Source organism: Chelonus insularis, unplaced genomic scaffold (assembly GCF_013357705.1).
Source record: "Chelonus insularis isolate UGA/USDA-ARS -01 unplaced genomic scaffold, ASM1335770v1 contig_17_pilon, whole genome shotgun sequence".
In the NCBI taxonomy this organism is placed as follows: domain Eukaryota; kingdom Metazoa; phylum Arthropoda; class Insecta; order Hymenoptera; family Braconidae; genus Chelonus; species Chelonus insularis.
This window is the reverse complement of record NW_023276415.1, coordinates 2,278,511-2,302,302: the sequence shown is the minus strand read 5'-3', so window position 1 is coordinate 2,302,302 and position 23,792 is coordinate 2,278,511. Positions and strand designations below refer to the sequence as shown.

General features: G+C 30.4%; 1 protein-coding gene across 1 annotated transcript; it reads right to left on the bottom strand.

Annotated features, from left to right (window-relative positions):
- Positions 1–964: 964 nt before the first annotated feature.
- On the bottom strand, positions 965–3,038 carry LOC118064306 (uncharacterized). Its single transcript, XM_035078808.1, has 4 exons — positions 2,790–3,038; positions 2,120–2,446; positions 1,116–1,262; positions 965–1,021 (listed from the first exon to the last, which is right to left on the bottom strand). Exons 1-4 carry the CDS (start codon positions 3,036–3,038, stop codon positions 965–967), a joined length of 780 nt encoding a protein of 259 aa, XP_034934699.1.
- Positions 3,039–23,792: the final 20,754 nt, after the last annotated feature.

Below are 23,792 nucleotides of genomic sequence, written 5' to 3'. Positions count from 1 at the left end.
AATCTACAGGGCGAGCTTCGATAGCTCTACGACAGTAATCGACATCAGACGGAAACTTCCGAAAATGAATTTTTATGTAACGGCCTTACGCGCATAGTGAGAAAAGACATTTTTTTCTATATTAAAATCATCAAAAAAGTTTTTTCAGGATCAATTATAAAGAGAATTAAATATTATGAGCATTGAAAAAGTTTCAAATAGCTATGCCATTTGAAATTATTGAGAAAAATCAGTTTAAATACGGGCGTGAGAGAAACTCTCATAGCGCGCGTAACCCCGGGTTAACAACTAATCAGTACGTGAATAATATTGTAAAACAAATATGTATCTCTGTCTATATATTTATTGATAAACGACAGAATTTGTTGTTTGACCGAGTTGTTTATGTTTAGTTTCTGGCTGAGATTTAAGTTGACCAGACGTTTGTCCCTGTCATTCCGATTTTCCAATTGATTTAATAAACGTTTTGATTGATTTACAATTCTTTCCAAGTTATTGTTTCGATTTATTGTACAATAAAATGACGGATTTGACGACAGTATGACGACTTCTGCCTCACGAATTTTTAAAAAGGAATTTTTCTCTCCGTTTTGACATATTATTGTACTTCACATATTACAGGAAATTCGAACAACAATTTGTGCCAAATATAATTTTTAACACCCTGTAGTTTGGTAGCTAATTAATAAATTTCAATTTTATTCCATATAATGAAACATTTGATTTGGCATAATGTTACTAGAATATTTTTTTTAAAGTTTTCTGAATTATTGGCATTTTTTTAAACTCAGGATCCAGTTTATTTAAATGGAGATCATAGTATTTCAATAGAACATTCTGTTCAATCAAAGTATTATAACATTCTAGATAAAATTATGTATTTAATGTTGCTAAGAAAAATATACTAATATTGGTTATCACCTAAAGTCGATGAATTATAATAATTTCTAGTAGTCAAAAAATATTACTTTTCATCCATTGTCTGCAATAAGAAGAAATACGATATTGTGGTGTTCATTACCTAGAATGATATTTAGTTATATATTCATTAAATTAAATATTGACACATCAATTGAGTGGTAAATTAATTACTATAATAAATTTTATCAACTTACTTTGAGAAACATGTCTACAGATACAATTGAAAAATTGCAAGCAGTCAATTTCAGTGATTGTTGAGGTAGCATTATGAGCAAAACTGATGCTAATTTTTTATTTCCTATCCAATCAATACTGCTTAAAACATCTATACAATTTTCACTCTGTGATTATATAATCAATATTTAATTGCTGATCACTATTTTTAATGAAATGATTGTTTGTTTGCTTTTCATAGAAATAAATAAATATTTCATTACCTCTACTGTTAGACGTGTTCCTACCCATGCATATGTAAAAGTTTGAGATAACTTAAAAAATACATACACACATAATACTATTAGCCGAGCGTATGTTATTGATTTCATCTAAAATTTTTATGTAATTAAGCTATTTATACCATTGCTATCAACTCTTCAATATAGATTTTTATGAATTATATCCCGAGTAAAAATGAATAGGCCCAAAAGAAGCTCAAAATGAAAGATAAGCTCAATAAAGACCCAACCGAAGCCCAATCTTGACTTGGAGAAATTCTTAAGGCCCAAAACGAGCCCATTACAGGCCTAAATTTCGAAGGAGCCCAAAATTATTTTCCAGGCCCACAACGCGCTCAATTTAAGCCTAAAGATATTTTCTGTGGGCCTGAAAAATGATTTGAGCTTGAATTGGGCCTCTTTTGGGCACGTCCAAAAACTGATCATTTTGACCCGGGTAATTATCAATTCTACATGAGATAAGTTTTTAAAAAATGTTAACTATCCATTGTATTGTATAATCACCAATATATTCAAAAATAACTTCTTGGCAATAAACAAAAACTTCGAAAAGTGACAATTGATGATAATTTAACAGAGTAAAATATAATCAAAGAAAAGCAAAAGTGACTCATCATCTACCTTTTCTTTTATTCTTAATTAGATTTATGAGTTAATTAAATATGTAAAAATTCTAATTGAATATAGAAGACAGCTAGGATAAGATTTAAGAGTAATTAATTTGAACAAAAAGTCATACTTACATGAGTGATTTGAAAAACCATCGAACACATCACAACACCATTGCTCAAAATAGTCCAAAGAATGATTGGTCCAAAAATCTTCTGAATTTTATCTCGACATTTCATCAAAATAACATATAGATCAATACATTGACTCAAAGTCGCTTCATAATCTTTCTCATTTTTTAAATTTTTTAAATAATAAGATATCCCACGTAATAATCCAGTCATTTGGAAAATGTACAGTGTGTAGGCAGTATCTACAGAAACAGTCCAACAAATACATGGCACGTTTGCCAGCGATTGAACTGCATAAGTAATCCAATAAGTTAACGATTTTGGTGGAACCTTCCATGGATAGACTGCAGCATATGGAAGAATATAACGAATTGCTGGAGAATGTTGTAGATATTGAGACACAATAAAAATCATTGGTGCAGATACATGACATGCACATATTATCAATAAAGAAATATTAACACTCATTATTAAGTAATAAAATGTATAAATTTCTTTCAAAGTTAAATCTTTTGTTTTTTTATCATGCAATAATTTATCAAAATTTTTCGTAAAAATATTTTGAAGATCTCTTAAGTCTCGTTGGTTGATTAAAAGACACACAGCCTTGCAATAGAAAATAATTTTGTAAATTAATTTACCATAAACTTGTAATTTTTAATTTTTTCCTTACTTTGAAAATAACAGTTACGAAACTTATTATAATACCTAAACCTTTAGTCAATAAAATTATATTTTTAATGTATTTTTTACAAAAGTTATACATTCCAAAGAGAGGACAAAAACATAAACTAAGATGTATGAATAAAATACAACGAAAAGAAAATTGTGAACTTTTCGATGGCCAAAGCGCTGATGCCACAAGAGTTTTTTCAACTATTCGTTTGTAGCTTGTATAAATTATCAATGTTCGATCAGACATTATCTATAACGAAATAATGATTTATCAAGAAATATTCAAACGAGTCTAGTTGAAGATTATGATGGAAATAGGTAAAAAAACTGACATCTAAATGTCATGAAGAGTTCGAAAATTGATCAAGTGTAATTTCACCGGTTATAGCTTTATTGCAAAATTTATCTAATGATGATATGATAGCGATTATGTTAATCGTTTTTATATCGATTGGGGGTATCCTAGAATTTATGTTTTAGTCAAAATTGAATCGCTGAACTGAGCAGGTTTGCTCACTCCAGTTATCTTTGTTTCAATGAGTTAGTAAACATGAAAATCAAAACATACTCTAAAAAATTTTTTGAAATAAATTTTCAAGTGCAGTGTAAAAGTTTCGATAATAAATCTTTTTTTAAGTTTATTTTATCTTTTTAAGTTTAACATAAACATGTTTTTAAGTTATAATGTAAAACAATTGCTAATTAAAATTGTGTATTCAGTTATTAACAATAGAGAATTAATGTTGTGTAGTTTTTTTAAAGGAACTCAAATATATTAAATAGATCCCGTTTTTTATTGTTTGTCACAAATTCGATTGTTATAAACAAAAGAAATATGTTTGCACATGTTTTATATGGTTTGTAACTTAATTATAGCTGAAGGAAAAAATTTCCCGTTGGAAGAGTTCAAATATATTGAATAGATTCCGTTTTCCATTGTTTTCAACAAATTCAATGGTTACAAACAATTTACATAAACAAAAAGTAGTCTATAACCGTTCCCACAATGTCCTCTACATTTTTGCAGAGTTTGGTTGCAATCGGATTAGCCGTTCCGGGGACTACTCCGTACCGACAGACAGACAGACAAACTCCCCAAATTTATATAGTAAATAGATCCCTCTGTGAATTTGGAACCCGAACTAAAAAAAATAAAAATCGATACGCGTACTACAAATGATGTAGATGATTGTAATAACCTTTATTTGTTCGTAGTCCTGAAAAATCTTCTGAAAATCACTGAAAGTTGTAATTTTTCATGAAAATGGATGATTTTCGGAAAATTGTGATTACCAATGCATTCAGCATCGTTTTTAGATGATTGTAACACAATTACTCTATCATATGTCTTTCATTGTGAGGAGGCATTCTCACTTGGAATTAGTTCATTAAACAACTGGACCTGCAATCAATAAAGCCCAAGCTAGTGCTCTAAGTTCGGTGACCATTCGACTCGTTAAGGTTACGGCCCTATATTTTGTTTTATGCCCAATTTTTGTAGCAATTACTGTTTATTGTAGTAATTTCAGGTAAGAAAGTTAACAATTTACCAGTGAAAGGCAGTCGCAGCCACCTAGAGTTCTTTTGCATTACTACCAAGCCTTAGGCGCATATAATTTAATGTTTAAACTTACAAATATGCTAAAAAACATCGATGTAATCGTTTGTAGTTCTTCGGATGTAACTGTACTCAGTCAGAGAACTTCTAAATATTAATAATAATTGATCTGGGAACATTTTACAAAAACTACAAACGATTTTTGATAGAAATTCCGCTATCAACTAGAAAAAGAAATTTAAGCAATTTTGTCAACATTATATACATAAATATATTGAATTATAAACATCCAATTCTATTACAAAATGTAACAACAAATATCCTTGAATTTTCTGGCATCAGCAAACGACGATTATCCCGGAACAAACATTTAAAATTCGAGAACGATCGTTCTAATTCACTGGTTGTAACCGATGCATATTAATTTTTATTACTTTATTGTAAAAGGTCGATATTGCTATTACAATTTTTGACTTTCTATAGCTCTGGATTCTTAAATATTTGTTAATCTTCATATAAATTTTACAACTGGATCACCACTTTATTTGCAAATTGAAAGAAAAAATAATATTAAAGAGTAATTTTTAACTATCACTGTAAGAAGTAAATTAAAAATTGAAAGATTTTAACTTAAAACTATACACAAAATTTCGTAAACACTGTGAACGACTTTTTATTTCGTTAACACGTTAAAATGGGCTCTAATAATAAAATTGAGGTTTTCATCATCTGTATAACGTGTTATGTATTTTTGACGACTGTATGAATGATAAACAATGAGAAATAGAGTCTGCTAATGAAAATCGAATGTTTTTTATCACAATTCATTCGATTACTCTAATTATGCTGCAACGGAGAAATGAATACTGTTGCATTTTCAATTTAGTTTCTATAGTGTTTGAAACAAAAATTTTGCAAATACATCTAAAGATATACCAAAAAATTTCGCGCTATCACTACAGAAACCTCTGAATTAACGCAATGATAAGTGCAAACATCAATTTTTCATTTCCAACCCAATTAATAGAATAAATAGTTTCCTGACAGTTTTCACTCTACTTATTCTAAAAGAAATAAGTAAATAATTCAGCTCTCTTTTTTATTTTATTTGAAAAAAGTTTATAATTACTTCCGTTGCTAAATGTGTTCTTGCCCAACTGAATATAAATGTTTGTAAGATTTAGAACAATGCTTACACAAGGAATAATATTAATTACCTGAATGGTAGATGGATGTTAGTTTTACCAACGTAGAGTAATATTTGTTCTATCAACAGTATACAATACACGTATTAATTTGTAACTGTTTATGAGGTAACTATTCAGAATTGGGGCTCCAGGCAAAAACCGCTCCAAAAAATTTTTCACTACCTGAAAACTATTTTCTTAGGTGGAATTAGAAAATTAAAGGTGGGAGAGACTTGTTTCATGAGGTTCCATCGAAAAAACAGAATTTTAGGTATAGGTATAGCTTGAATTCGAATAATAAAGTGACGAAGAAGATGGGAGGTGCGGGAGGAAGGGGGAAGGTTAAAAGAACATAAATAGTTTTGTAATTATTAAAAAATCTTTATGTCCTTTAAACCCCCCCCCCTCCCCTCCTCCTTTCCGCACCTTCCATTTTCTTCGTCATGCTATTAATAATCAAAAACAAAAATATGTATTTTAGAATGAATACAGTTCGAAAAAAGTTAAAAGTCATTAAATTTCGAATAGAAGTTGCGAATTGGAATGGCAAGTGCATGTAAACGTGTTATATGATTTTGAAACCGTCTTCAAAATAAAAATTTGGCAACATATCCACTCATGTGATAGTCTCGGCGACCATATGTGGGCATGCCACCACGTGCATCACGCCAAAGATTTCTATCAAACTGATTAAAATGATTTAAATCGCGAATAAATTGAACAAAAATTACCTTTAAAACCGACGAAATAGAAAAATGTAAACATTATGTATGAAAACGAACGTTTATTTTACCAGTAAGAATGAACGAGATAGATATATACTAAACTTATTCATAAATAAGAACAAAAGCAAAAGAATGTGAACTTAGAAGTGGGAATCGTGATATCATAATATGGGAGAGATACAACTCTCCGTAATCATCGGATTAGTGTAGAGAAAAAAATTCATAACTCATATCGCAGAGGAATCAAAACAAAATAATGAATATGTTTATTTACATCAAAATTCTAGTATAATAAGAGCGTGATAAAAGGAAGGAAAGACGAATAAACCTTAACTAAATTATAAACACCTTCACCCCTCTTGCCTCTGTTTGCTACGTTCTGAAATATATGATTAACAATTTTAGAGACATTCATTGATTTATCATATATAAGTTCTACCATGTAACGTCTAACATAATGGAAAAAATGTTTCCCTCACCTTAAATTTACTATTCGTACCCTCAGAAATAACCCCAAATGCATAAAACATTTTTTGGAGCGATTTTTGCCTGGAGCTCCAATTCTAAATAATTACCAAATTTTTCGACCAATCAGGAAAAAGCCACTTATTTTTTGATGTATTTTGATTAGTGACTCACTACATATATCAATTTAAATTCATTAATAGGGTATATTTAAATGTAACAAAAATATATAATGAAGTTTTATGGATATGTTAAAGCTGATATAATAGTATAAAGTAAAACTAGGGTGATAAGTAACCGATCATTAACCGATATATCAAGTAACACTTGTAAATGATCGGTTACTTATCACCCTTTATATATCAAAAGCTAAAAATTGATGATCCATGTATTAATCTATTGATACCTTAAGAAATTGAATCAATTCATAATTTTAAAAATAGTACTCGTGATTTAATGTTAGCCATGGTATAAAAATATTGTTTCTAAATTATGAGTTGAAAAAAAATATCATGATATTGTAATTATTACAATTACATAAATATGGTCCACATTTATAAGCATCTGCATAATGATAATAAAATAAATATACGTGTATAATTGAATAGTAATAGCACATGTAGTCACAGCATTAGAGACCATTATATAAATAACAATTGAACGATAAAATCAATCAACTTTATGACAACTGCGCAGCATTGCTCTGTTATTATCAATAGATTGTCAAATAATAGTATTAGAATTTTCTTCCTTATTTATCTTTCATCGATTATAAGATTTTTTTGCCATAATTCAATTATCTGAAACACTTGGAAGATATAATCAGAGTCAATAGACAACGTAATCCAGCTACTTGATATGATAGCGAATGCTTTAACTACATAACGTGCCCGATAAATAAATAAATTTGGAGAAATTTCCCAAGGGAATATTCTAGAGTGTGGGAGGATGTATTTCATCTTCGGTGAATGTTTAGCGTACTGAATAATTAAGTAAATCACTGGACCAGAGCTATAAAATCCACAGACGATGACCGCTGAAAGGACAACACTCATCACTAGACGATAGAACTTTGCTATGATCTTTGAAATATCGAGTTTGCGTTCTGAATCATTCAAAAACTTGTTGAAATATGAATTAAAAATTTCTTAGAAGTAGATTACATCTTCAGTATTGTATACGAGATATGAAATCTGAATAGAAATACTTTCTGCCATTGAAACATCTTAACTAGTATTACTGATAAGACTGAAAAAAACTACTTTAAAAATTAAAGTTGAATTTATATATATATACTCGCTTATTCCTGCAATTTCGTCCGTGTATACGTAATACTTTGTGATGCGATTGAAACAAAGGTAATGAATTTGTGTGTATTGATATCAAACATAAAAAATTCGAATTGCAATGTAAGATTTAATTCCTGCTCGTTTGCAACAAAAACAACTGTGATAAAAAAAGTTCGTTTACATTCTATATACACAAGTAGTAACTTTTTTTTCGTCATACCCGCGCGGAAAGTTCACTTTTCCATTGAAGAGGGGTTGAATTTTCTACGCAGGTATGACAAAAAATCATATTCAACCCTAAGGAGGACAATTAGACTAACTTTAACCACGTATTTATCACCCTCGCCTTCGGCTAAGGTTGTAATTTTATACGTGGTTTGAGCTAGTCTATTTTTCCTTCCTATGTGTGAAATATACTATCACCTACGAATTTTTACTGAGCGCGCGCATACGGTCCCGCATTACTGGACTGTCCTAATAAAATTTACCGGGCCGCTTAGTAAAATGTAAAAAAAAAGTTCTCAGTGCAGATAAAGGATCTAGTCTTATCATGTAAATGTATACGGATAAATTGACGTAGTCTATTAGCTAGTTAAAATTAATAGCTAAGTTAGATATTTTATTGGTAACTCCAAAAAAACTGTAAGTTTAACCATGAGCCGTTTGTTGGAATGTGACTCGATATTGTTTAATTGACTCAAAGCTATACGCTGCCTACTCTAAGAGTGAATAAAAAAACATTAAGTTCACAATGAAACCTTTGGATATGCTTTACTTTTTTAGAGTCCTTGAAAGTCAAAAATTTTCTTCTTCTAAGATAACTTATCCAAATTAATTTTTACTTTATATATTAATGGATCAGTTTCAATTCAATTCTAAATTACTTTAAATTTTAAATAAAATAAGAAGCCTCGGATAGTTCTAATTTGAGTAATAATAAATACAAATACAAGAAACATTGACTATTTGAATTAATTTTTGAATTCCCATTCGTTACAGATTTTACATTTCTTCAATTTTCTGAAATTGTAACGTAAATTTTTATTAAACAATGAGGAAACGCAATAAAGTAAAAGTGCCTAAAGATAATTTATGTAAAGATTTGTGAAGTTACTCTCACAGGATAACTAGTGAAATGACTAAATAATATGTAAGTGAGTTTTAATTGTGAGTAATGGTTATATGAATAAATTATTGTTCTTCGAATGTTTGTAACAGAAAAAAATAGGATACCGTTGTATTCACGACCTGAAATAATTGTTACTTAAAAAAATTAAATCTCTTTGATAATACTAAGAACTAAACAAAACACACTTACCGTTACAAACATGCTGACTGACACAATTGAAAATTTACATGCTGTTAACATAAGTGGTTGTTGAGTAAGCATGATGACTATTGAAGACATTAATTTTTGTTTTCCTAGCCAATCAATGGAATAAATTGCTTCTCGGCAATTTTCACTCTGTAAAATATTGTATTAATTTTTTTCAATTGCCTGCTTATAGCAATTCTTTTACTCATCATTAAAGTTAAAATTGAAGTTACTTTTAATAAATATTGTAATTTATAGCAAAATATATATTCTTAAGTAAATATACTTTAATCAATGTAATAATTATAGCCTTACACAGATATGTTCATTTGTATAGGTACATGAGAATTATGATATGTGTATATTGAATCCGATCGAAATATTTCTGTTAGCGATCACTAGAGAACGTCGAGTCAAATTTTTTTCATTAGATTTGTTTTGCTGATAGACATTGATTAAATACATAATTCTGCATGTCATCACATGATTCACTGAACAATTGATCGGTATTAATGGTAAATTGCTCAATCACTCGAAAACGGCATGTACAATCGGAAAAAGTTGCAAATAACAGTTGTAGAGAATTTAATGATCTACAAAAAGGGTCATTTTGCAATTTCTTCTTTTTCTAATAGTAACTTTGCAAAATACGTTCAAAGTGCGCATGTGACGCTGAATTATTCAAAAATCATTGGTCGTGTTCGTTGGCCTCATCACTTATATGCGCATGTGCACAGACAATTTTGAACTCATGACCCGATCTCACGCAATTCAAAATTGTCTGTGCACTTGCGCATATAAGTGATGAGGCCAATGAACACTATTGTGTTACAACAATATTTTTCAACGTAAAAAAATTAAACCTGGCAGATTGATACTATTGACGAACAAGTGTACCAAATAAGTATATGCCGAATTAGTTCCTATCGAGCACTACAATTTACAACTTAGTAAGTATTTTGATAAATTACAATCATTTTATTCAATTAACTATTTTTATTTATTATATAAGAAATAATAAAATGGTTTTATTCTTTTATCAAATAGAAGAAAATAAAACAATGGATTTGTAGTTAATCAAAATAAAAATTTATTTTATAGAAAAATCTAATAATCTATAAAAAATTTCAACATACTTATTTGGCATACTTTGCCAAATTAATTAAAAAATCTGCGCACAGTAAATCAGAGCAGGAAATACCTGTTTGTAGCACTTAATATCTATCGAATCCTGATTTGCAATAATTTTTTTAAGAAAAAAAATCTCGTAACACAATAATTTTGTAAACATATTAAGACATTAATTTTGTAACTAACAGTGTTTTTTGTACAAATAATTATTATTAAATTGATTTAAACATTAAAAAAAAAATAATAATAATAATAATAATAAATTTGTCTGGCCGAGGGGTGCTCCTCTCACTACAGTAATGGAATAAGTCCGTACAGCCAGGTCTTTCTTTTCACCGGTGATGGCCTTCTGGGCGTAAGGAACGACACCATTTATCTCGGTTTCGTTAAACATCACCACCATTGCAGTGGGCAACCACCCCTGCAAAGGATTTTAACAGGTTTCCAAGAATGTACCTGCAACGGCCCCCACAACCGGCCCTCTTCAGATGAGGGCCATGGAACAGTTGAAAGGGGCCTTATGATACGTTCCAATCCGGTATTCGACCATGGACAACCTCTACAGCGTCTCAGGTGGACAGAGGAGCTGAGACGGGATTTGATGCAGTGCTGGGAAAGATGCGAGCCACAGACCCCCGGCTATGCCAGGCGCCTGCATACTCTGTGGTGCGAATTGCACCCAAAGTTCCAACAGCTAATGCAGGCGGCGCTCGTATCACAGGTGCAGTATACTCAGTCTCGACAGCGGATAGAATAGAATCAGACTCTGACTCTTCAATATCAAACGTTTCAGAGACTGAGGACGAAGTCTCACTGACACTCGAGACAGCCGCACCGAGGTGAAGCATACTTCCGTTCCGTCCTTCTCTCACTGCAGAACCCCCATCTCCTTCCATTCCTGCGCCAATCTACAGGACTTCACAAACAGAGAGGGTAATTTTCTCCGGAAAATAACGCTCTCTGCAGAACATCTAGCTAGCGCTAACGAAAGTCTCGACCATCGGTTACCAGATAGTGTAGACCTTTTTGCACTGAATAATGCAGTCTATGATGTGGCTCGAGGGTTTACTCAGAGCAGACGAACACCTGTCAATCCTGAGTTAAGCCTGAAAAGACGCATCGAACAGATTGCAAATAAGATCAAATAGGCTCCACAGGGTGCATCTCGTATTCAAAGTATGATGGATCAGTTAAATACTCACAGACTTTATACGCCAAGAATTCGGTTAAAACTGCTCGACGAACATGTGGCAAAGTCCTTACATGGTGTGTTTTATCGTTATCTCGAAACACTGGACTTATCACACCAACTAACTTTTCAATATCTTGAGTCAGCTGGCTTGTTATCTGAGACCAAGGGATTCATTATAGCCTGCCAGGATAGTGTATTTTCCACCCTCGCCTATCGGCGTGATGTTATGTACGAGCAACTCAAGGACACAAAATGCCGAGTTTGCCACGGTGATGTAGATGAGACACTATTTCATGTGTTATCGGCTTGTCCGATATTAGCGCGCTCAGCCTACATTCACCGGCATAACGCCGCCTTAAGAGTGCTGTATTACCACCTTCGGCACTCTTATAGGATAGACAAGACACCAGTGCTGCCCTACGTTCTCGGTGAAATTGAGTCAGTCGTTGAGAACGGGAGAGCAAAAATTCTTTGGAATTACCCGCTCTCGACGCCTCAACGTATTGAACACAATAAGCCAGATATTACTCTTTTTGACCATGTCACCAAGCACGTATATTACATTGAGTTCTCAGCCCCGGCTGAGACGAATATACGTGCGAAAGAAGAGAGTAAACAGGAATGCTACAGACATGGAGGTCATGAGAAATGTCTATCACGAATACACAGCGCATGTGATAGTCCTTGTGATTGGCGCCCTCGGAGGAATGAGGGACCGCTTTCTGACAGAGTTTCGAACAATACCAGTCTGTTGTAGTCAGGCTGAGATTTTCGCGGCTCGTATGCAGGAAGCGGTCATCCTTGGTTCTCTCCGAATCTCTCCAGACACTTTTGACGAACCGAAAGGAGATAATAATAATGATTAATAAATGTTGAAATCCTTTTCCAAAATAAGTGCTAGAGACTATTCAAGTCAGGTACTAGTCACTTAATCTCTACGCTAAATCTTGCGGGTGGATTCTGCACAATCCATCACATCACAATGGTATCACAGGCTATTTAACAATTCGTGTACTGCCTCTCCCGTCTCGCTTCCGGTCTAAAATTAATATATAGTAACATAATAATTTTTGACAATTTAGCGTTACATGCACACTGAACATATTTTGCAAAATAACTATTAGAGAAAGAAGAAATTGCAAAATGACCTTTTTTGTAGATCATTAAATTCTCTAAAACTTTTATTTGTAACCTTTTTCGATTGTACATGTCGTTTTCGAGAGATAGAGGAAAGACTCATTCTTGCACAAATAGTCATCATAGTGGTGATAGATTTTTTTGCCGTATTAGAAAAAAGTTGGGTCATATTATAGTAGTAGCTGATAAGACTTGGTTTGAGAAGTGTCGCATTTCTCTACAATATTGTACGTTAATAACGTAGTGTTTTCTAAGTAATTTGTTATATGATAATGTTTTTCTTCTGTATTTTTTAAAATAAGTAATTATGAAACTTACTAAACGTTTCAATAATTTTTTTTGTCAATATAAAAATTTATTAAAACATTTACATGGTTATCGTCATTTAACGATTATTCGTTTCATTGAATTATAGTCTAGGAAGCTTTGTCCCATTTGTGAGCTAATTTTTGTATAGGAGGCAATTTTCAATTTTTCAACCGGAAAAGATTAGACATTGTCCACTGTAAAAAAGTGTGCTTACAAATAAAATAAAACTTACTATATTGACTGAACTATTTGTTAATAGTGAAACTGGTACTTATACACAAAATATTGAGTCGATAAATGCATTACGAATCATTAAAAGGTGGAGTTTGGAAGGACACACTGGTAGATCATCCACTACGCGACATAAATGGTGTCTCAATTTGATATAGGATATATCGTATAGTGTATACCAAATAAAGACAGCATTTATGTTGCGTAGTGTATGTGTGAGTTTATATGGTGTCGTCGTTACTTAAAATTAAGGCTCACTTCATTTTTAGAAATATTAAAGCTTGTTATTAAAAATTTTCGATGTATCCGGCTTAAAATCCGTTTGAGAATTTTCATCACTAATTAAGATATACATGTGAAAAAAAATTGGGGTTCCAATCGAAGGTGTCCCCTAATCAGAACTATATTAAGTGTTTTAAAACACTTGCATTGAAGAGAAAGAAAATAAATTTTACTTATATAATTGATTCAAAATTATCACTAAGTATTTGAGGGTAATTAAACAAGGTGTGTGCCTAAAAAAACTAGTTCTATACATAAGAAATAAATATCACGATTGCATATCAGCTGTTAAAATACAACTGCAATTCGAAATTGTATTGGACAATGTAAATAACTTAACAACTCATTTAAAATATACGTACAATTTATTCAACTTGCACGTCGGTAGTTACTAGATACGATTGTGAATAAATTTTCGGTTAAGATGACCTTTCATGTAATAGCACATTGAAATCATAATAGTTCCTAAGTTACAGGTTTTTTTATAAAATACTGAAATTAGTATAAATCTTTATTTACACAACGGTGTTCTTTAATAGCCTAGGTTCATATATGGCCGATTTTTGAGTAATGCAAATTTCTTTTTGCACAAAATTTCTACTCTCAGGCTGCAGACTATCAGTTTCGGACTGAACCAATTTTGAGATCCTACAAATTCGTACGGATTCAGGTTGGCCCTAATGAAGATTGCGTTTGATTTTGCGCAAATTACTCACTCTTATTAGTAATGAAAGGAATATATCATGAAAATTGTTTTAAGAACATAATTAAAATACGTCATGTTTTAAACTTTGTCTATAACTCAAGCCTCCTTAGTTACAATCTCGTTTGAAGCTTCACCATTTTTCATGCAATTTTGTAAATCTTAGTTTTGAGTATTATTTGAGTAGCTGTCTATATCGTAACCAATCTACATTAAGTAAAAATCAGTTAAGGCTTTTAACAATTGTTTAACATTAGAATAAAAATATCATTTAATTAAAATTATTTGTTATTATTTTAGATAAAGTTTTGAATGTAGAATTTATAAAAATTCACGGTTTAAAAAAAATTTAGATACTATAGTGCATAAAAATGTGTTGTTAAATTACCTTTAACACTAAAATATATATCTAGTTACCTCTGTAGTGAGACTTGTTCCTGCCCAAGCATATATAAATGTTTGTGATAATTTAAAAAACGCATAGCAAGTGAATAATATCATTCGGCCGAATGACATGGAACTTATCTATAAAAAACAATTTTTTTTATTTAATTTTTATATCAACTATACAAAATTTCTAGCACTATAGATAACTAGATGATTTCAAAAATGATATGAATTCAGTGAATATACATTTAAATCATGATATATTGAGTAAAAGTTTATCGGAAATGTAAAAAAAAATATATACCTACATGTGTAAGCTGAAAGATAACCGCACACATAATTATAGCATTTGATATCATCGTCCAGAGAACAACAAAACCATAAATTCTTTGTACTTTATCACGGCATTGCATTAAACTTTCATATTGATTAATGCACTCACGTAAAGTAGCTGTGTAGTCTTTTTCTTTATCCAGATTAATTAATTTGTCAGATATTTCACGCAATACACCAACCATTTGAAATACGAAGAAAGAATACCCAGAATCAAGTGATACGGTGACACAGCAGCTTGACCAATTAGCACAAGATTCCACAATAAAAGTGATAAAATAAATCAAACTATGAGGTGGAATATCCCAAGGATATACTCCTGGATATGGGAGAATATATTTCACAGTTGGAACGTGTTTTGCATATTGAACAATTAGATAAATTATTGGTCCTGATCCATATGCTAGACAAACGATGAAAATTGATATTACAACACTCATTGCTAAACGATAAAATGTTGCTACGTCTCTCAAACACATTTTCTTGTATTTTTCATTTGTAATGAGACGATTGAAATAACCATCGAGCTCTGATCGAAGACTATTCACATCCTCTCGATATGCTATCATGCACGAAAGCTTAAACAATAGAATATTAAATTTTTTTTAAATATTTAACAAATGCTTTTTCAACCTTTTATTTATCTGATGGTATTATCTGGGTTCAAAGATATCATTTATTTAAATAAAAGATTGAAAATTTAAAAAAATTTTATAACATCTACACTTACTTTGATTACAATAGTTGTAACACTTGTCATAATGCTCAACCCTTTTGTCATCACCACAACATTTGAAAGATATTTTTTAAAAAAGCCATACATTCCAAAAATTGGTCCAATGCATAGACTAATATGAATAAATGGAATGATGCGATAAAGCCAACTTGAACTCTTAGATGGCCAGAATCCAATTATAAACAGAGTTTTCGTGACGACACTTCGGTACCTCAAATAAACGGCAAGTTCGTGTTCAGACATGATTGGGGATAATAGACACAGAAAAATAGGATGAGCAAATTACTAGATAACCAAATAGTCTACGCCTAAGAATTGCACTGGAATGAGGAAAAGTTTAGTGACCGAAACACTACGAAGTTTTTAGATAATAAGGCGTGGGAGAGAATGGGTGGTAAAAAACTTTGTTTAATGGTTGAATTATGCACTTATATTATTAGAAAGACTATTCGAGAACAAATACCTTAAGTAAAATGAGCTGTTATTACCATAATAACCCTTGTATCGATCGGGGAATTTTTTAGAAACTCAGAGCTTCAGTCTGAATTTGACAGTCGTTTTGAATAGATAATTATCAAATGAATGGAGTCTTAAGATGTGAGATATAATATTTTTTTTAAATAAGAAATTTAAAATAATTTCAATGAACAAAATTTTGAATAATCATCTCAATTGTTTTTCATATCATGATAACAAATAGGAGTGAACGATACATATCTATGAAAATTATTCTCGATAAAAACTTCAAATATATTAAGAAGTTTCTAGTTGAGAAATAATTTACAATCACATGCAGAATCTAACATAATTGTTTGATTAAATAAAAAATTTTAATCTGTTCAATCTTGAGGTAAGACTTATCGTAATTCAAGTGTTCATGTATATGAGTTCTAAGTAGAATTGTTTTTACTGCAATCAACTACAAAATTTCAATCGAATTGGAATAAAAATATTGATAATAATTTACTGCATATTAATAATAACGAATTTTTTAAATTTGAATGCTGTATGATTCAGTGTGTTGAATGAATATTGATATGAGTAATTGTTTAAAAAAGGAAATAAAAAGTAAACGACATGCATTTTGAATCTCATCTTTTATTGTGTACAACCTGTAGTGTTGTTTTTGCGGTGAAAGATGAAACTTTATCATTGGTCTAACGTTGCACCACTCTTCTGTCGTCTAACCTTCTGAAATATGACTCGTTAGCTTTTTCTTCTATGCTACTTTTATTATACTATCGTCTTTACTACAATATCGTGATGATATTTTCTTAAACCCTACTTTTTCTTTTGTAAGTGTTGGCTTTCTACTTGAAACAAAAATCTGTTTACGTACTGACTTCTAGGTTTACCGGTGTTCGTTGTAATTCGTAATTAATATTCAAATAACTAATTATAATTTACTTACAATCTTATTATTATTGGCAAAAATTAGAGAGAAAATGCAAACTGAATTACAAAGAAAGTTTTTTTTAACTATGTACAGAAATTGTTAGAGGAGACGGTACACGGAGAGAAAAATCGTATAATTTGTGTAGAGAAAATTCGAGAAAAATTACCATGTTCTCGAGAATATCTCAAAAACCATAAATCCGAGATCTAGACATAATGCGTATGATTTTTAGAAAATCGGTTTACAAACAAAATGACCCCATATAAGCTTCTCTACGATTAATAGTTAATGAGATATCATTTTTTTTGTTTAAAATCATTACCGTGCTCAACAGCGTTGATACCTTCTTTCTCTTTCTTTCTTTCTACTATGAGTAGATAGCATGTAAAAAATTATAAGGCAGCACGGGAAAATATATTAGTTGGTCTAAGACTCTATGGCAGCTTAAACAGTAATTGTTATACGAAAAACAATTAAAAAATATTTTTCTGACGCGAATTGATCTTTTTACTGTGCTGTTCTACAAATTTTACGGAGATGAATTTTAAGATAGAATGTTGTATCTTTTAAATTTTCTATAATTGATTATAATTTTTATGCTTTTGCCGTACAAAATTGTATATGTTCGGCTTTTATGCGTCGATTGTAATGCTGAGCACAGTAATTTTTAATGAATTTTCTCTCCGTGTAGGATTATGGGTCTCTTTTTGTTTTTACTCAATTACATTTTACTCTGTTAAATCATCATCAATTGTCATTTTTCGAAGTTTCCGTTTATTGTCAAGAAGTTATTAACTTCCTATTGGGAAGTTATTGTAATTGGCTCGATTGGTGGAATTTGAATTTCTATCATATCTCCACGTTTCTAGATATTTGCAAGCATACTGACCAATTTTAGGAATGATATGTGTATGTACGGATGTCAGTATTTTTTTCATTTTCGATATTTCAAGAACGGATCGAGATATCGACTTCAATCAAAATTTTTTCGAAAGACATTATTAGAAGAGGATCTGAGTGAAATTTGACTGAATTCAGTCGAGCCGTTTTTTTTATAACAAAAAAACTGATAATTAATAAATGAAAGCATGAACTATTTTAAATAATTTTAAGCGAAAAAAGAACAATTTTATTTGAAAATTAAGTCGATGTTGATTAGACATTATTGTTCACAACCAAGTATGACTTTCACCAATTACGCATTGTTGAAAAAAATATAAGTTTGTTATAAACAATTAAAAATTATATTAATCAATTAACTAATGCGTGTATCGCACCGATTTGGATTCTTTCGACGAAATAATGTCATTCATAACGAGGTATGACTTTTAATTATTACGCATTGTTTATAAAAATTTTAATTCGTTGTAAACAATTAATAATGAGAAGTTCGTCGTGTTAGCACAGACAAAGTGTGCTCAGACCTATTTTTGTCAACATTTATGTGGATTTGCTGATGGAAGACGCACTGTGCTCGCATAGTAAACGAATGGACCATAATCCTACATTCTTCTTTAGTAGAAAAGCACCTATTTTTCTTTTATCTTCAACCATCAATTCTAAAATTCTTTTTAATTGTTACCTAAGAAATAAATCCTATAATTAACACTGCAAACCCAAGTGTTTAGAAACTACACACTTAAAGTGTTTGCAATGTTAAATATCATAAATGAACTATGGCAATTTCGTAGTCGACTTTTCAACGCTTTTTGCCGTTTATTAAAGTGCTATAGTTTGTTTATGGTGTTCAACATTGTAAACACTTAGATGTTTAATTATTAAACAATTTAAGTGATCTATCACTGGACCCTTGAATTTTTCTGGATTTGCAGTGGATAGAAACAATAGAAAACCAATTTTAACATGTTATGAACATTTGTTTTAAAAAAAAATTAAATCTAAGAAATAAAAAAATTTTATTAAATATTTCATACTAATTGAATACCAATATAAAACTAAAAACATCACACAGATTTATCGCAGTTCTGAAGCATTCACCCCCACATAATTCAATGACGGTGAATATACCTTACGTCGTGGTTAATATATTTCTAACGGTTTATTTGAATTAAGATAAGAAATAAAATCTATCAAAATATTTGTCAATGTTTATTGGTAATGTATTTATTTTATTGTAATGAAAAAAAGTTCTAGTAGTATAGCTTTAGAAGTAGAATCAGATTTTTTTCAATGACGTCAAAAAAGTGTACGCTGTAGTGATGTGGATAGAATACATAATATTTCTCGAGTTTTTCATCAGCATAAAGTTGATCACCCGAGCATGTCTTCACACCCTCTTCGGCTTGAGTCATAGTAATGGTACGAAAGGTGTTGGTAGTGATAGTAAGAGAAAGTAAATTCTTCATGAGGTATTGTATGAATACATGCGACAATGAGTTGGTAAAAGACATGTGCTCGAGTATTAGGGAGGAAGTGAGATGAGACTTTAGCGTGTGAGACTATTATATATAACGAGAAATAATAGACGAAGGCACGTGGCAAGAGAGTGACAAGGAAAGTTTCTTTGTTGGGTAAGCCCATCAGTCTGATGGCTTTTACTTAGAGCTTTGCACTTTCTAGCTTTCTCTGCATTTTGCTTCATAACACTATATGCATGTAGATCCTGGTAAATGTCTTAGAGTACCTTCTATTTGCAGGTTTATATACTTATTGTCAAAGTGAATGAATAGTTTTGAATTGTATGCTCGTGACATATGAGTAAGTAGGAGACAATTTGCTTCCTCTGCAAATGAATAAGTATAAATGGGATTCCTTGATGAGTTTCTCAAGAGTTCTGTTTACAATCAGTTTAGACGCTGAATGGCAAATAGATATGTCAGTCAAGTTCGAAATTTATTAGCTGGCTTTTGAGCTGAGTGTACTCCCATCGACTGGAATGGTGGTTTCGTTAAATCTGAACATGGTTATCGTAAGAAGCCATGATTCAATCAGGAGAAATCCTATATAAAAACCTATGAAAAAGAACCAGAACTTCATAAAGCCTATTAAACTGCTTTCCAATTTATTTCGTTATTGACAAGTGCAGAGATTGATAAAGTTAATAATTTTTTTTTATCGTAAAAATTGAAGTACCTGAATTTCAATCTATCCCTTAAACCAATGGCACTAAACTTTTCATGTTTTTTTAATGATTCAGAGTAGTCATAAAATATTAACAGCTATGCAGTTTTTTATTGTTATTTAAATCAATTCTAATCTATCATATTCTTTTTATAAGGCAAAAAAAGAGAAAAAGAGTATGAGAAAATAATTATCTACTACAGTCAACCGGGGCTACTTTGATTTTGAGGGGCAATTTTAACAGTTTTGATTATCTTGTAGTGTACAAACTTCCTGGACCCTCTAAGTCAACCAAAGATGTATCTGATTAAAAATATGTGTTTAAATTTACAGATATGAATAAAGTTGTATTACTACCTAAATTTCATCTCTGCTTATCTTACAAAAAATAATGATGAACAGAAGTGAAAGATTTTTTAAGTTGATAAAAATAAAGAGCTTAGAATTTAGCATGTGATGTGATTACCTTTTATTCTGGATGAGAGGAAATTAACGAGTAAATGGCACAATTGAACGATTTTGATTTGCTTTATTATTAACAAATATTTAATTAAACAATTATATACAGCTGTTTATAGTTTAGTAATACTTCAGATCATATAGTTGAAATAGAAGAATCATTGTTCAAGATTGCATCAACGCTTAAGATTGAAAAATAAAGCATTTTTCAAGAGAATGTTTCAATTCAATAAATGTTAAATAGACTCCTTTTATATCCAATATTGCTCATAATCGATCAACAAAGTCGAAAAAAATATTGAAGATCATTGGAGCATTTACTTTTTTGTTATATCAATTTTGTTGGTAAGTAGTGATCATCATTTCAATTGAATAAGTATGTTTTTTATTCCTGTTTAAGCATAATATTTTTCTCTCAATTGCGAGTACTAGCACTTTTATCTTATGTTTTCAATAATTTAGAGACATTACATATTGCTTCCAAATGTGAGAGTTACTTTAAATATAAAATATGAGTAGAATTCTCTTCATAAATAAATAAATACTAAATAATTTATATATTATATTGTTATCTATTGTATCATTACATTATTACAAGTATAGAAAAAAAATGGTTTGAAATCTTAAAAAAATGGTCATTGAAGTCCTCATCAATGTCTATAAAGTATGGCTTCGAAAGACATAGAGTTTTCCACTCAAGGAGCAGTTGTCTTAACCAAGTCTCTAGAAAGACTGCAAAAGGACTTTCCCCCTCTCTCGATCCTTTTTAATCGATAACAATTGCACGCTAGCATGTATTGAAGAAAAAAAGTTTTCCCCTGGTCTGCAAATAATTGAAAAAGAGAAAATTGTAAGCTTGAATTACAAATGTAAGAAAATCCAAGAACCCATTATATTGTATTTCCCTGCGTGCATATAAAATAGAAAAAAAAGATAAAAATAAGTGAGGGGTCATAGACTCTTTATGCGACAGATGTTTCTATCATCCCTTCGATAAAGAGGTAATAATAAAAAATTGTTGAAGCAATTTTCTCGATAATGTTAAATTGTTAAATTACATGCACTGTAACAGATGGTATAAAGTATTACTTGAGAAAGAGTTGAGCTCCCGATTGTTAAGTTGTTATGTCGTTGAAAAAATTGCATAATCATATCATATCAATTTGCATAAACATATGAGAATTTTTTGCAAAATCGATAGATAGAGTTATAAGAGCTCAGTTGTCTTTCAACCATCGCCAACTCCACTTCTTCTTCTAGACTATAAGCTGTCTATAGTCTTCAGAGACTGGATGGACTTAGAAAAAAACACAAGGACTTTACATACTTACATCAAAGAATAGTTCGACTTAAGTGCTATATGCTTTCACATTTCACTTTTTTTGAACTGTTATTTACTTTTAGTAAATAATAACGATTTCTTTTTCTGAATAAACCAAAAAAAAATTTTTTTTCGCAATTCTATGGTGTTAGTAGTAAATAAATGTTTGAATTTTATAAGCTTGTTCCCGCTTTATTAAAGCTGAAGAAAAATAGGAAAGAACGGGATAAAAGTGCATGATGTGCTGGTACCGTTCATATCACAATTCAATGCAGAATACAATGAGAATCCAAGTGACATTCTGAAGTGTAATCTGTGCTTTCAAAGTGGGATCAAGCTGAACAATACCCAGACTATTTCGCGTCGACATTTTAAAACGAAAAATTTGCCAGAGCGAACCTTTCAACCTTGGTTCACGCTGACTATTCAAAGTTTTTAATACTGCTCTTTTGTTTTATGAAAATAATCTCCATAATTGCACTTTTATTATTTTATTTTAATCTTTCTTAATAACTTCTATAATGATAAAAAAAGTGGAATTTATTATCATTTATAACTAATTAGTGTGAATTCTCTTTTGTTACAGGATTTCATCGTTATGTTATACTTGAGAAATACGAAAAAAATTTCAATATAAATTAATATAATAAAATCATATTTATAGAATAATAGTAATAAATGAATATAAAGAAAGTAAAGGTTAAAAGTCATTCATTTACTGAAGATAAATAACGTAAAGAACGTAAACAAGAATTTCATTTAAACATCAAAAGTCTCTACCAACAAATAAGACGACGCAGGTAAACATTATTAAATTTTATTTAATAAGCCATGACATTTGTCTGCTTTACACACAGCCCGGAAAATTATGTTCGTGACTGCAATGTACATAATATTATTACTCTCTTGATTCACATTCTCCTTCCCTTCTTCTATTATCTTTTACTCATTAGTACATACTATTTAATACAAAATAGCAAATAATTTACGAAAACAGGATATAATTCTTTACAGTATTTACTGTATTTGAGTACTTATGATTAGTTAATTAAATTTGTAGAATGCAAAAGTATGCAATGAGTGAAAACTTTTTCATCAAATTGAATGCTTTCATTACAACTTTTCGTAGGATAAAAGGGTATGCAACAGCTTGTTTACGGTAAAGTGTGAGTTTGTCAATGATATTTTCAGCTGTGTAGTAATATATACTAAAAAAAGACTTCTTTAGATTAATAAAGTTCATTCAAAATATAATTAATTAATCTTTAATTAACTTATTTTCTGAAAATTAATAAATACACACTATTTATTTTCAATTGTTATAAAAAATAATATTTGAAATATGAGAAGAAAAGTTTCACAATTTCTTCTAGTAAAAATTATTTCTTTATTGAAAACAAAACTCTTCATTATTATAAAAATCTTAGCAATATTTCACCATGTCATTATTCGATCATTAAATAAGTAAATAAAAATTTGGTTCTTTAAAGAAACATATTCAATGACATAGACTATTTCTAGAGTTGCTTGATCATAGCTATAGTCAACCATTTTCTTAGCCAGTTAAAACAATGATTTTTCGCATTTATACTCAAATACTTGACACATGAAAAATCAATTACCATTAATCATTGATATTAATAACAAATAACTAATGGTGGATATGATAACTGATACTTAGTATTTGAAGATAGGGATTATATATGACGTAAATTTGGTAGGCTTTTGCGTGTAACATGTTTATTAAACAGCAATAAAAATATT

Coding starts and splice junctions, on each gene's coding strand:
- LOC118064306 (XM_035078808.1), bottom strand. CDS start 3,038: ATGTCTGATCGAACATTGATAATTTATACAAGCTACAAACGAATAGTT. Junction 2,447..2,789: donor TCGTAACTGTTATTTTCAAA/GTAAGGAAAAAA, acceptor TATCCATGGAAG/GTTCCACCAAAATCGTTAAC. Junction 1,263..2,119: donor TGGTTTTTCAAATCACTCAT/GTAAGTATGACT, acceptor ATATAATCACAG/AGTGAAAATTGTATAGATGT.